This window comes from Aedes aegypti, chromosome 3 (genome assembly GCF_002204515.2).
Source record: "Aedes aegypti strain LVP_AGWG chromosome 3, AaegL5.0 Primary Assembly, whole genome shotgun sequence".
Classification (NCBI taxonomy): Eukaryota; Metazoa; Arthropoda; class Insecta; order Diptera; family Culicidae; genus Aedes; species Aedes aegypti.
This window is the reverse complement of record NC_035109.1, coordinates 24,509,899-24,525,224: the sequence shown is the minus strand read 5'-3', so window position 1 is coordinate 24,525,224 and position 15,326 is coordinate 24,509,899. Positions and strand designations below refer to the sequence as shown.

At 37.7% G+C, this 15,326-nt stretch overlaps 1 protein-coding gene across 1 annotated transcript in view; it reads right to left on the bottom strand.

Annotated features, from left to right (window-relative positions):
* Positions 1-11,048, bottom strand: part of LOC5567640 — a 58,430-nt gene extending 47,382 nt beyond the window's left edge. Inside the window, exon 1 of the mRNA XM_001651783.3 lies at positions 10,494-11,048. Coding sequence (XP_001651833.3) covers positions 10,494-10,602 — 109 coding nt within the window. The 5' untranslated portion in view covers positions 10,603-11,048. The remainder of the gene's footprint in view (positions 1-10,493) is intronic.
* Positions 11,049-15,326: the final 4,278 nt, after the last annotated feature.

The window sequence follows — 15,326 nt, the reverse complement described above, 5'->3', positions numbered from 1 at the left end:
GTGTGTGATTTAGCACCTGTTGTACGGATTATTTCTGAAGTTTTGGTGGATTTTACAACTGAAAATCAGAAACTTGAAAGAACAAGTTGAAATTCTGATTGACGATTGACGATTCTGATCTGACTGAAATGACTGGACGTCATATTTGAATCTTTCCTTACAAGCTAACGATTTAGACGAGAGCTTTAGGATAATACATAAGCATTGAAGAAACCGGTGAGATCCTTCCATGTTGGATTATATTTTATTTTAATATATTTCTACTACTGTATATATTTTGGGATGGGTTGGACCATAAGGGCACCTGAATGAAACTATTTGGACAGGGAGCTTGAGACTGCCTCCTCCCTGTTGCTAACGTTTCGTGCATTGAGGGCGGGCTATTCTACCATATCTTTTGAAAATGCAGTCGCCTCTCTACATCTCAATATCGAAGGGACCATCGAGATAGGGAGAGATCGAGACAAAGAACAAATTTTTAATGAATAAGGTACCCCGGGACAAGTGAGAATCCGGGGTAAGTGGGACATTCCGTCATAGCTCGTTTGGGAAAAGTTTCTCAAGGGGGTATTCTTCTAGAAAGTTTAAGATACAATGATAAGGAAAGTATTTAGCACAAAAATTATTGTTATTTTTAATACCATGTGCTCTATGTAACAGTTGTCAACTCAGCACCATTTTCAACTTGCATGATAAATTGTGACACGTTTCACGTTCTGCATAGGCTCACAAAAAATAATTGTGCTATAAATCGAATTACCATCGGTACGCTACAATTTTAAGTATTGTTACAAGCTGCTTACGATAAACAGGTATTTTGTTTTCATTTCATATGAAAATTTCTATAGTCTAACTTACCCCAAAATATCTTTGTACCCGGGATAACTGGGACCTATCGAAACAAGCACTAGAATCAAAACTTTTCCTACACGTTTCAAACATTTCCCTAGAGAGTAGCACTAAAACATTCAAACGAATGATTTTTATCAAAAAAAAAATCAATCTTATATCACGTAATTGTTGAATAGGGAGAAAAAAATACTAATTTTTCTAAATATTTTTTTCTATTTTTATGTTTGAAATATGAATTTAAAATTGAACGAAGACAGAGATAATATTTAAAATACATCATGAGAACGATTACTTTACTATTTTTATTGAACTTTATTTGATATTTCTACCAAATTCAGTAGTTGTGGAAAACAGTTCCATCCCATTAAGTGGTTTTTCGCCATGCATATCAGTAATAACAAATAATGAAAACATATTTAAAAATTCGTCCTTGTGAAAGCTGGGGGATGCAGAGAACTCTACGACCTCTCATAGGTGTTACGGAGTGTTGTGGAATCTTAATGGAAAGGGTAGTGCCAACAAAATGCACGCACCACACGAAAAACCGACAAAGAACTGCAGTTCATAATCCATTTTGAACCAAGCATCCATGAATCACATTCAGTTTTTTAATCAACACGTTTAACACACACAGGAGAGTCATGCTTTCTCTTCTTAGTTTATCACAAAAGAAAAAAAACTATCCGGGTGGCGTAGCACTGCCCCAACCATTAGTGGTATTATTTTAAAGTTTAACACATGAAGAACAAATCTTCAGATAGGTATAATCTTTCGAATTAAAAAAAATAACACGTTTATCACTTTAACAGCATGTTTCTACATCATTCACATTTGCACGTGGCATAGCGCCATCCGCCGAATCAAATTCTTCACCAGCCGATAAAAAAAAAGAACTCGAGACGAAGTAAACGTGACACAAAATTCAAAACGCAGCCGCCGGCGCGCACGGCTTGCTGCGATCCTATTTTATTGTTGATCCCTTATATACATTATATATGTACTCAACATTGAAAAACTATGATTTATCAATCCTATTATTGCAATGGTTGACTTACTGATGTGGTTTAACGCATGAAACTGCATGTGTCCAACTTGCCCCGTTTAGCGAGGTAACTGCGTCAAATGACTCATTATTCATCTTTCTTCTAAGGTTTTCACAATTTCGAAATTATTCGATCAAATTCATATGTTGCTAAAATATGATCGTGTTATTGGATTTGCAAAATATTGACATTTTTAAATTATGTAGAATAATCTGTTTGAACTACCGTTTTTTTTTATGTCCCACTTGCCCCGGGGTACCTTACTAGATTTAAAAACACTTCGTTACTAAGAAAATAATAAGCAATCAGATGAAATTGCGCGTTTCTAATTTGTTTTGAATCCCAAATATTTGGTCTAGTAACCTTCGATATTGGCCACATCGACATACTGAGAGAAATTTGGGAACGAAAAATCAACAGGAACACATCGATATACGGAGATATCGAGATAAGGAGGATATCGAGAAGTGGAGAGAGAAATTGTATGCAGAATGAAGGGACCTAAGCAATCATCGACATAGGAAGAGATATCGAGATATAGAACATCAAGATGTGCAGAGTCGACTGTATTCTGTCAATCAAGAGATTAATTACAGTTGTTCGTGAAAGCTTTATTCTGGAAAGAGATTCTCTTCCCCTGATGCGGGTTTCGTGCAAGCATCTCTGCTTGCGGGTCCGCACATCCATTTTTGGACCTCTATACATGAGACTGACTGATCACGAACAACAATACAATCTTGATTAAATTACTTTTCAGATTATTCCAGGGCTTTGCTACAATATATGGTATAGGGTGTACCAGAAAGTATGGACAAGACTTTGATAAGGAGAAACATAATATTCTTCCATACAAATAATATTGTCTATATTTTTGTATTTTTCTTTGGGGCATTTTAAATGCGGCCTGTGAAAATTTTGTTTGAGTAAATAACCTTTAATATTGGAATTTTTAATTTAAAAAAATCGGTTCTATACCATTTCCCGGAAAGACATTTCCCGGAAATCATTTCCCGGTTACCCCATTTCCCGGAAAGACATTTCCCGGAATAACCCATTTCCCGGAATACCCCATTTCCCGGAAAGATATTTAAGTATCACTAAAATCATGACCGTCAATGAAATCTATGCAACTTTTTTTTCAGTTAGTAAGGGAGGTTAAGGTTTGGGCTAGATGTTTTATTAGATCGAGCATTTTTATGGGTAGGATTTTTTTTCCAAACAATCCGGTGCAATCTTAGTTTAGTCTATGTATAAATCATATAGACAAAATTTTCTAGATCTCAAATCCCTTACAACTGTAGACTTACTTAAGACTGAATAATCTCATGGCATTTTAAACCTCTACTATGGTACTATGTAAAGTCTGCAAAGAACTTTTCGGCCGATCTATTTTCGTGTTGTTCTGGTAGAGTTATTATTGTCCATACTATTTATATTTTCATTGGACAATTGTGCTTCTTTCGCTGTCTGGCCATTTGGCCGAATGGGTTGTTTGGTCGAATGCCGTTTGGCCGAATAAAGAACAAAAAAAAAACGTTTAATATTTTCAACGCTTATGTGTAGGATTTATAAGTGTTGCCCTGATCTACCAGTCAACTTATCAATTTATATGATATGGTGGATCGCTATATATGAGCTCCAAGAGAATACATAAAACTATCCGTTCATTCAGGACGACCCAGTAAACACACCATCGTAAATGATGAGATATAAGAGTACAAATGTGGAGGCGATATACGCACATCTTGCATGCAGCCTTATGGCGCATGTGCGTATATCGCCTCCACATTTGTACTCTTATGCGCTATCTTATACGATTTTGTGTTTACTGGAGAAGTTGTGAACTCGCGTCAAGACTCTAAGTTTATGGCTGGTTCGTCTCTGGGCTACCAACGGTGTGCTCGGGTTTGCATAGTTTTTGATAGTTTCATAAGAATTTTTCCCTTCTTTTAAACATAGGCTATTCTTTCAACTTGTATTGGTTTCATTACTATTGGCGATAATATAGCTTATATTTTAAATGGGAATTTTCCCTTCTTTAAATCATTTATAGTTATACTGATATAATAATTGTTTGCATTACTCTAGCTTAAATTTTCATAAGAGATTTTTCCTACTTTTGATCATAGGCTGTTCTTCCATATTTTAATAATTTTCATAGTTAATGGAACTAAGGCTTATGATAAGTTTATAGTCCTAATAAAAATTATACCGAACGACTCGCTGAACACTTACGTTAAAGAGGCTAACTGTTTCTCCTTTGTGAAAAGAAGAAGCTAAACTTGTGGTTGCTAGAAATTATTTAGTTTACTAAGTACTATCAGAAGGATTGAAGCAAATCGATGCTACAGAAAGACGAATAAGTTGTAAACCGTTTTAGTAACAGTCAAAAGCTGACTACAAACGCAATGCGAAAACATATGCTGGCAGCTATTTCTGCTAGCAGAGAAGAGAAACAATGTTTACATTGACTATTCCTTGAACTAACACTAAAGAGCTGTATATCAATGATGATTTATGCTTCTTTCGGAATAAACTGAAATTCATTACAAATGTATGCTAACTGTAGTTCATTATTGTTTTTAATTTCGGTCAAACTGCATTTGGCCAAATGACCCTTTCGTCCAAATGGCGTTCGACCAAACGGCATTCGGCCAAATGACCCGGAACCCTTCTTTCATACATAGGCTGTTCCTTTTAGTTGTGTCATGAAAACAAATGGCAATGTTCAGACTGATAAACAAATACATCAACATGAATTCCAATTATAGCTACTGCCATTTGCATAGATTATCACCCTTCTTTTGAACAATTGTCGTTCTTCCGAAATATACCGACAGAAAATGTTTGGCGAGAAGGCTGCTAATATTGAACATCATAAATTTTCCCTTCTTTCAAACTAAGGTTATTCTGTTGAGTCATTGATTTATACACAAATTATTTCACGCTAAAACTAGACATATTTTACCAAACCCCCCCTTGTCAATTTAGTAATGTTTGTGATGCTTCTCACAACTCCTTCTCCACCTTTGGAATGAGATATTAGCATAATCTTTATCCTGTAATGTGGGTTTTTTAATTAATATCATCCTTTTCTTTTTTTCTGACATGACGTTCTAACTGGGACAAAGTCTGCTTATCGATTCCATGTGCATATTAGTTCTCCCACAGTAATCAACTGATAATATTTTTCGCCAATTGACAAAGAAATTCTATACCCTCGAAAATAGAAGAATTTGCCAACCCGAAAAGATTCTCGATAGGCGGGATTGGAATTCGCGACAATTATCTGTGGTCCGCGTTGATCTTTACATATATGACACTCAGGCAAATGGAATTGAAATACATACAAACCCTTTATGAAAAGTCGCCATGAGAAATCGGATTGAAATTCACACATTTGCCTTGTCAAACAAGATTTGAGAACAAAAAATCGAGTCAAAGACCTTGGGCGCTTTCATCTTTCATAAGAAAAATAGGTATGAATTTTGAAAGTCCAGTTCGCTTCGTGTAGGGTTCTTGTAAGCCCTTCAGTTCTGGCAGTTCTATCGCAAAACAAAATCCGCGAAAATTTATTATTGGTGCATTCCGGGAAGTGGCATTCCGGGAAATGGGTTTCCGGGAAATGGGTCATTCTGGGAAATAGATTCCGGGAAACGGCATTCCGGGTAATGGTTTTCCAGGAAATGTCATAGAACAGGCCTGCCCAACCTTTTTGAATCGCGGGCCAAATCATAAAAATAATTTTGCGCGGCGGGCCATATTATTTTTAATGCAGCAATTTCAAAATTGTTGGTAAAATCAATCAAGAAAAAATTTGTTTTTTGAGGAATTGTAAATGGAAAGCAAATCTGTGATAAATTTGCAGAAGATGATGTGAGATGTGCGCTCATGATCATGACGCTGGAATTCAGTCCAGAATTCTTTTAGAAGTTCTCCTCTGAACCCTGGCAGAATGCTGTTAAGGATTTTAAGTAAATCATTCTCAGAATTCTATCAGAAGTTTTTCAGATGACTCGGCAGAATCCCTTCTAGTATTATTTGAAAATCCTGTCCCGTGTTTTAATCATGATTTTGCGAGAATCCAGCGTAGGATTCTGTGCAAATTGTTAGGATTTCTTTAGAACCCCACCGTCTCATGTATATTTTTTTTTAGAATCTGTAGAAGTTTTTCCTGCTCAGAGTACTGTAAAAAATAATTAAAGATTGAGTGAGAACCTTTTCCAGAATTATATCTAGAATTTGATGATAATTATGGCTAGGATTCTGTGAAATCTTTCTGTGACTATCTTGTTCAATATTTTGTGAGAATTCTGTCCAAATTTTCTGCAAAATTGATGTTAGAATCCTGTGTAAAAATACAAGGTATTAATCTGTCTCTATATCTACCCAATATTTGATATTATATTAATCAATATTCATGCTCAGTTTTGCAAAAATCCATATTATGATTCGATGAAATTGTATTTTGGCCTTAAACTTCTTGTCGAAAACATTTGTTAAAATTTAATGTAAATTCAGTTTTGTTGGTTTGATAGTTACTGGAGAGATTTCTTGAGTATAATCCTCCTACAATTTAGATATTTTTTCTGTATGAAACGATTTCAATCATCCAAAACATCAAGCAATTTTGGAAGATGAAATTGTAATGTAAAGAATCTTCGAAATAAAAAAGATAAAATTTTAAGAATAAGGATAAAAAGTTATGATAATAAGGATTGTTTAAATATTGCGCAGTTCCTACCTTATTGGACCCCGGCGGGTTCATAAGTTCGGAAACGTCAAACCCTTTGTTTTCGCCGTTGGCGGGCAAGAAAAGGCAGTGAATCGGTTTCGCGCCAACGAAAATTGTTTACGTTTTATCAAAAGCATGTGCTCTCAGCAGGGTTGCTAGTTTGTTTGTTTTATTTGTTTCACGAATACTTGCTTGTAAAACATTTGTAAAAGTATGTCAGCCATTTGAAATAGGCTTGTTCGATTATAATTAATTGTGGCAATGATGCAGTCAAGTGCAAATCTGCATTTCGATAGAAAATCCAGTGTAATTTATCGCGTAAATGTACATTTGAAGAACTTTGGGTATGGATCAATTTGCTTAGAAACATATTTGGAATCACTGCTTGGTGACCTTCGAAGTGCGATACACAACTTTCCCAATAATCAATTTATCAAAGCAAAGCACAATATAAAGTTGGCAGAGCAGAAAATGAGCCAGTATGAGAAGGATCCTCAAGCTCTTCGCGGGCCGCACAAAATGAGATGGCGGGCCGGATGCGGCCCGCGGGCCGTACGTTGGGCAGGCCTGTCATAGAATCAAAAAAATCAATTCTTATCAAGCCAGCACAGACCCTACTTTTATGCATGTATTGTCAAAACTTAACTAGTAACGAATGTTTTCATCCATAATGCTTCGATATGATGAGATCAAGTACATTGTATCTAAGACGTTTCACAAGAAATTTTGTTTAAAATTATATTTTACTTTGCTAGAAAACATTAGACGAAATGGTAAAATTCTGAAAAAATCACTAACTTTTCTTTCCATGTCAGACAACTTCCCAAAATCATAGCTTTTCGGGCGTTCTTGATATAAATAAAAATAATTCATTTCAGATTTACTTATGTCAGATATCTTAACTTTTGAATAGGCATGGTCTCGCACAGATTTTGTACAACAAAGTCACTCAAATATAACGCGATTTGTGCAAAGCTGATAAGAGAAACATCTAGAAATGTAATACCATCAACAAACAGGTAGCGAAAAAATCGCTCAAAATTCAAAATCTGCTCTTGGTAAGTGCAAGAATAAAATGCGTGAAAATCAGATTTTTATCTGCACTAGTCATGAAACGGCAGTATGGTAAAGTCGTGCCCATATTTTCTGGGACACCCTATAGTATCACATCATGCATAAATATTTGAACGTAATTTCATTCAGTCACTTCCAATTTTCTACAATATTCCGCTTCAAATGTAAATGAGCGACATCGATGTAAATGCCAACAAACTCTTCTCGACCAACAACACACAGATTGTGTCATATTTATCATAATCCCCGTTTTACTTTTCATTTGTTCATGATTCAAACCTCCGGCTAGTTTTTGTACGTTTGAATAATATAATTGTACATCATATTTGAACGAGAATAATATGCATCTAAAACAGGGCTGCCCAACGTACGGCCCGCGACCTAATTTTGTGCGGCCCGCAGAGGGTTCAAGATTCTTTTCATATTTGGCCCGTTGAGTATCCTATCAACCCGAAGTTAGAACATACCAAAACTATGGAATTTCCAATTTAGTTTCAACCTAATATTTTATTTAAATTGTTTTGTTTCCTTGAAGATTTAGCTACTTAATTTTATGAATGATTCAAATTCTTAAGCGAAGTATGCACTTCAACAGAAAAGTAATCGCCTATCTCGATGCGTGAGAAATTTCTTGCAAGAAATGCTCAAGAAAAGCATTTTTCTTTGATCGCAGTACGCTGTTGAAAAGAAATGTCATTTCAAATGGAGCTGACTGTAGGAAATTTCTTGACCATTTCTTAAGCAGAAATTTTTACTTTTCTTGAGCGAAACAGCACCTAGCTTTAATCTCAAATTCTGTGAGTTTCAACAATGTTTCTACCATAAATTCCTTCGGCATTCAAAAATTGCAGCCTGAACAAAACTTATGGACAAAAGGCTAAGTTTTCATACATAATTTCACTGAATAATAGGCTAATATTGTCAAAGAAACCTGGAAATAAATTTTACCAACACCTGAGCGTTATTAACGCTAATTCCTTGAAAAGATTATAAAAATACAGGGTTTTTACTAAATCTTGAACAGGTTTTTTTTAAGATTTCTGGACACGACTTCCACGGATAACATTGGTAAGGTTCTCACAGAATTTTCACCAGGATTCCACAGACTTCTAGCCTGGATTTTCATCGAATTCAATACATAATTTTCTAAAACCCTCGGCAAAATTACAATTTACCACACAATATACACACCACATTTTGCTAGAACCTTAAGCGAATTTATAATTCAATTTTGAGCTGCTTACTTTTGAAATACTTTTTAGCACTCTCAAAGATTTGAAGGTTGCATTTCAAAATGGTTTTTAAGTGAGATTCCGAAGGGTCACGATTCTTGTAAAATTCCATACATTCTGACCAAGATTCTCGTAAAATCTTGATCAGGATTATAGCACATTTCGGGTCGGATTCTGATAGAATTCGGATTTTGATCTTGAACATTATTATTAAGTATATTCATGTAGACAACTGTCAGATGAATTAATCAAATAAATAAATAAATAAATAAATAAATAAATAAATAAATAAATAAATAAATAAACATTATTCACACACAACCCAACATTTTCGGGGTAGATTCTTCAAAATATTCTGCAAGGGATCATTATATAGTTTTTGGAAAAACTCTCACAATATCCAGCAGAATTATTAACAGTAATCATCTGTTTTTAGATTTCTTCAAATGAAATTTACTTCATTCACTGATTTTTGTCAGTTTTTATGAACTTCATTTATTTACTTTTGTCAGACTTTATGCGAATAGGTATTTATCTTTTTTCTTGCCCGCGGTCCAAAAAGGTTGGGCAGGCCAGATCTAAAATAACGTGATACAGTCGCCTCTCCACATCTCGATATCGAAGGGACCATCGAGATAGGGAGAGATCGAGACAAAGAACAAATTTTTAATGAATACTAGATTGAAAACACTCCATTGCCAAGAAAGTAATGCGCAAACAGACGTCATTTTGCGCTCCTAATTTGTTTTGAATCCCAAAATGTTGGTCTAGTAACCTTCGATTTTGGTCATATCGACATACGGAGAGAAACTTGAGAACAAACAATCAACAGAAACACATCGAGATATGGAGATATCGTGATAAGGAGGATATCGAGATATGGAGAAAGAAAATGTATGCAGACTGAAGGGACCTTTGAAATCATCGACATAGAGAGAGATATCGAGATGTAGAACATCGAGATGTGGAGAGTCGACTGTATTACAATTTATTTTTTGCTTTGTGTGTATGGCGTGCAGCAAATACCCGTACTCGTGCTTTAGAAATCATCATTCTGAAACTTGTTGCCTAAGCTAGTATGTAGTTTGAACACATCACATAATAATTCAACATTGACGATTGACGATGGCCTACTATGATTAAATGTTTTACATAAGCAATATGATAACCGATGATGATTTATACCAGTTTTGTACATTTTTCCAAGCTACCTAAATCCACTTCAACCGTTCCGTTCAAAAATGATATATGTACAGCATATAAGCTGGTTAGCGGTAGTACCCATACCGCCCGTAATAAACTGGATCCAGACACATCAACTAATGTTCTATACTTCCACAGGGACCCCCCACGAAGCGGAAGCCAATCCTTTACGGCGATGAGGACGACAATGTTTATCTGCCTCTCTTCTCTTATGTTCAACGTTCGACAGATGATGCGGGTATTACGTAGGTGGTTTGCGAATCCTTTGAATTTTCATAAAAGACTTCTTATAATCTCCTTTGTTCGCAATTGTGTGTGCCGAAGAACTTAGCATAAAGCCATGAATACACTTACGGTTCCGATCCACTCCAAGGCCAACTACGATGAGTAACAGGCTGACGGAGATGAAACTGTTCTGCGGTATGGTGATGTGTTTGCTTCGTTGCTTGCAGGATATTGCCATTTTGGTTTCCGCTTAATGAATATTTAAAGTATCACTTCATAAAAGGTTACAATTTCAGTTGTGTTTCCGACACAGGATTGCTCGGTTTTTGCACCCAAAACTACGATCAATGATAACTAATCACAGCTAATGATTCAACCAAAGAAATCGCTCGCACTTGTAAAAATATCTTCCCTCAAGCGTAAAATCTAATGTCGCTGGCTTGTCTCTTGCTTCGGCTACTGGAAGACGTAGAATTTTACGTTACAGCTACACATTAATGCTTTTTTGATATCACTTTCCGTAAAGTCGGCCAACTGGGTTTTCCCCGAGGCCATCAAGCCGTAGAAAATGCAAGTAAACGCGAAACGGCGATGAAAATTTTCCGACGGCGCGCCTGCTACGATGTCCTTTACCGTACGAATTTTGCAACCAGTCTGCGGGGCAAATTTCTGTGCCAACAGAGAGAAAGGACACCCGCACTTGGCACCGAGTGCCTTCAGAAGGAAAGAGTCCCATAGGCGTAAATAGATACAAATAGTTCGTTTGAAATTAAATTCAATTCTAAGTCTTTCAGAGCTTAGAAAAATGCGTAATTTGGTGAGAGAAGAAATTCGCTATCTTTTGTCAAATAGAAGTTGTTTTTCTAGCAAAACATGCCTATTTCGATTGTGAACTTGGGACAAATATAAGAAATATCTTTGGACGCCATTCGAAAGACAAAATACATTTCTATGTTATTTAAACATACAGATGTGTTATTATTGTAGCTCTAATAAAATGTATTAAACACAAAGAACTTTTATCATAAATAATTCAATAACTTTTGAACTCAAATAGTTATCAAAAATATACGAAATTACAATTACACTAAAATTTGAGTTTTAACAACTTCTGGAAGTCGTCCTACTACTAGTCGTTGGGCTACTTTGATGGAAAATATGAAATAAAAAAGATATAACAATGGAAATCAAACATAAACCCCCCCTTATTTACGCCAATGAAGAGTCCTTGTCGTCTGGCGCGGAGGGATATTGTCGAAGAGAAAGAGAGAGTGCTCCAGAGGTGGATGTCGTCATGTGACAATGTCCTGAGTACGCAGTTGGTTTTATCACCATTTTTGCTTCTCTTGGCAACTGTGTAGGGAGCAGTGTTATCAACACCTCACCTAGAAGTGCAAACAAACACTCCGGCTGCGGGTCTCCATGGGCGACCGTCGGACTTTTGATTGTGAGGATATTGATAACCACAGCAGGCGCAACCACCCACTCTCAGCTGAGCTCGAATGTGGAGGAAGCATGGTTGGGATGGAAAATGGGTTTTCCATAGTGACAAAAGTAACACCGTGAAAACTGGCCATTAAGAAGTTTGGCGAAATTTGATTTTTTATATGTTCAGTAATACTATCGAAATAATTTTGAAAAGACAAAAAATACCTAACAGAGTATCGTATTTTCCAGTTTTGAATCAAGGGATCAGTTTTTCTCCGACTCACGGTATTGTTTTTGATTCGGAGAGAAAATTTCCCAACGCTATCAAGAGAGTGAAAACTTACTGGTGAGAGTTGTGAGATATCAATGTTGCGTGATAGGGTGGGACCTAATTTACGTTCAAAAACCTACATTACAAGACCAACATTTGACAAATCAAATTTAGAAGCTTTAATAATGCGGTTGCTATGCAGTTTTAAATCTCTTTTAGGAGTATCTGCAGTTCTGGAGCTCAAAAAACCGCAATAAAGAGCAAGAAATTCATTCAATCGGTCATAGTTTTTGCCCATTTGCTCATGAAAGTTCATAGCAACGCTAATACTGTTGAATACATTCATTAACTAGGTACAACATTGCCCTATAGACAAATTTTTAGACGAAATTTTGAGTTACGCCCTTTGAAATGCGTAACAGCAAAAAACTGATTTATAATTCATTAACCCTTAAAAGCCCGAGACGAACCTTGATTTTTTAAATGGCGACTATTCGGAGACTAGTAGATCAATTAATTTGAAATAAGTTTTGAAGTGAATACGGTTAGTTGGTCTTCACGGTCGTTTGCGAATACCCTTTAATGGGTAAAAATTCATCCATTTTCGCTAGAAGTATTTTTTTTTGTATATCTCGCTTGTGGCATAAAAAGGGTAAAAATTTACCCATTTTTGGAAGGGGAATGCAAATTAGCATAACCTCAACTTTAATAATGTGTTTTGAAATAAAGTATTACATTTACAAATACATTTTTATTACAAACAATAAGCATTATTATACAAATATAATTAATTAAAACACACATTTATTTTGTTATCAGTCGTGTAACGAGCATGACGGCGTAGATACGATGGTCGCCTGCGTCGCTTGTAGCAGCTGGCACCACTTCAAGTGTGTAGGTGTCGATCATACCGTCAAGAACCGCCGTTGGGTGTGCCATAAATGTGAACTGGGAACCTTTTCGGGTCTACTCAACCCCCCGCAAACAAAGGATAAGACAGCGAAAAGCGGCGGCAGTAAGACGTCAAAAACACGGAGCAAGAAGCCAGAGAAGACCGTCGGATCTAAAATGAGTGTAACGTCCAGTGCCCGCGCTGCTGCTTTAGAAGCTCAAATGCGCCTGCTCGAAGAAGAAGAACTGCTAAAAGAAAAGGAATTGAAGGAGCAAGAGGAGCTACAACGTCTGGAGTTTGCTGAAGAACAACGGAAGCTTGAAATCAAGAAAAAACTAATGGAAGAAGAAACCAAGCTCAGGGAAGCGGAGCTGTCGAAACAAAAGGATTTGCAGGAGAAAATGATGCTATTGCGACGGGAATCTATGGAAAAAAGAAGGAAGTGATGCGACAACAGGCAGAGCTTAGCGAATCGTCTTCATCGTCGCACGTTTCGAAGTCAGAGAGGGTGAGAGATTGGATCACGTCACAACAGCACACCAAAGGAGACAAGGTTGACATCACACAACAACGGATCTCTTGGCCGACTTCTCATATAGCAAACTCAGCATCACCACAACAGCGAGATGGATCCTTGGTAACACCTAGACAACAATTTTCGAATCTTTCGCTGCATGACGATGATCGCTGCGCAGTGAATCCGGAATTACCAACGGCCTACATGCAAATTGCAGCCAGACAAGTAACTGGAAAGGATCTTCCGGCCTTTAGCGGCAATCCGGAAGACTGGCCGATGTTCATTCGGACCTATGAAGAAACAACGGCAGCGTGCGGGTTCTCGGATGTAGAGAATTTGGTACGACTTCAGAAGTGCCTACGTGGGAGTGCGCTGGAAACGGTCCGCAGTCGGCTTATGATGCCCGCAGGAGTGCCACATGTAATCAAAACCCTTCAAATGCGTTTTGGTAGACCAGAGCTTATCATCCGTTCGCTTTTGGAAAGAATTCGTCGAGTTGCTGCCCCTAAACCTGAGCGTCTTGATACTCTCATCGATTTTGGATTAGCCGTGGAGAATTTGGTGGTTCATTTGCAAGCCGCAAAACAAGAAAACCACCTGACCAATCCTGTCTTGCTACAAGAACTTGTAGCGAAGCTTCCAGCGCAACTCAGATTAGATTGGGCCAGATACAAGCTTCTTCACCAAGATGCCACACTTGCGACCTTTGGAGAATTTATGAACGAGTTGATTCAAGCCGCCAGCGAAGTGTCGTTTGACTTACCTATCAGCCTGTCCTCAAAAGCCGAAAAACCGAAGGACAGAGAGGTTTTTATCCACGCTCATGACGCCCCGGATATGGAATCAAAAAACACCGGTGCGATAAGAAAGACACCTAAGCCGTGTATCGTGTGCAGCGCCATAGGGCATCGAGTTGCGGAGTGCGAGGAATTCAAAGCCAAAAACGTCGAGGAACGAATGCAAATAGTGCGGCAACACAATTTGTGTCGCACGTGTTTGAATTTCCATCAAAAGTGGCCATGCCGAACCTGGAATGGATGTAACATCCATGGTTGTCGCGATAAACACCACTTTCTTCTGCATCCTCCGACGACATCAAGTCCTGCCCATTTCTCCACCAACCATAGTTCCGTAATCAGGGAGGGCTGTGGTCGCTATCCATATTTTCGCATACTTCCTGTACTTGTATCAATGGGAAATAAGCGCCAAACAATATATGCGTTCATTGACGAAGGCTCCTCTTCGACGCTTTTAGACCGATCAGTGGCAGAACAATTGGGATTAGACGGACCTACAGAGCCTCTGACGCTGCAATGGACCGCAAATGTTGCGCGCCAAGAATCCCGGTCTAAAAGAGTAAATTTTCAAATCTCAGGCACTGGAAAGGCTGATACATTCCAAATAACAGAAGCACATACCGTTGAAAGGCTTTTGTTGCCGAAACAATCGCTTCCATATGAAACGTTAGCGAACCAATATCCGCATTTACATGGGCTACCCATCGCCGAATACGACAGTGCCGAGCCAAAACTATTAATTGGACTCGACAATCTTAGCCTGTGCGTCCCACTGAAAATACGGGAAAGGCAAAACAAAGACCCTATCGCCGCGAAATGTAGATTGGGATGGACAATTTACGGGTATAACGCACGTACATCAGGGCCAACAGTGACCGTTAATTTTCATGTACCTGCCGCCCAAGACGCGGATCATGAGTTGAATGAACAACTTAAAGAGTTCATCTCACTGGATCAATCGGCAGCCAATCCAGCGTACGAGATGCCTGAGTCCGACGCTGATAAGAGAGCTAGAAAGTTGCTAGAGGAAACCACGCGAAGAGTGTCCGGCAGATTT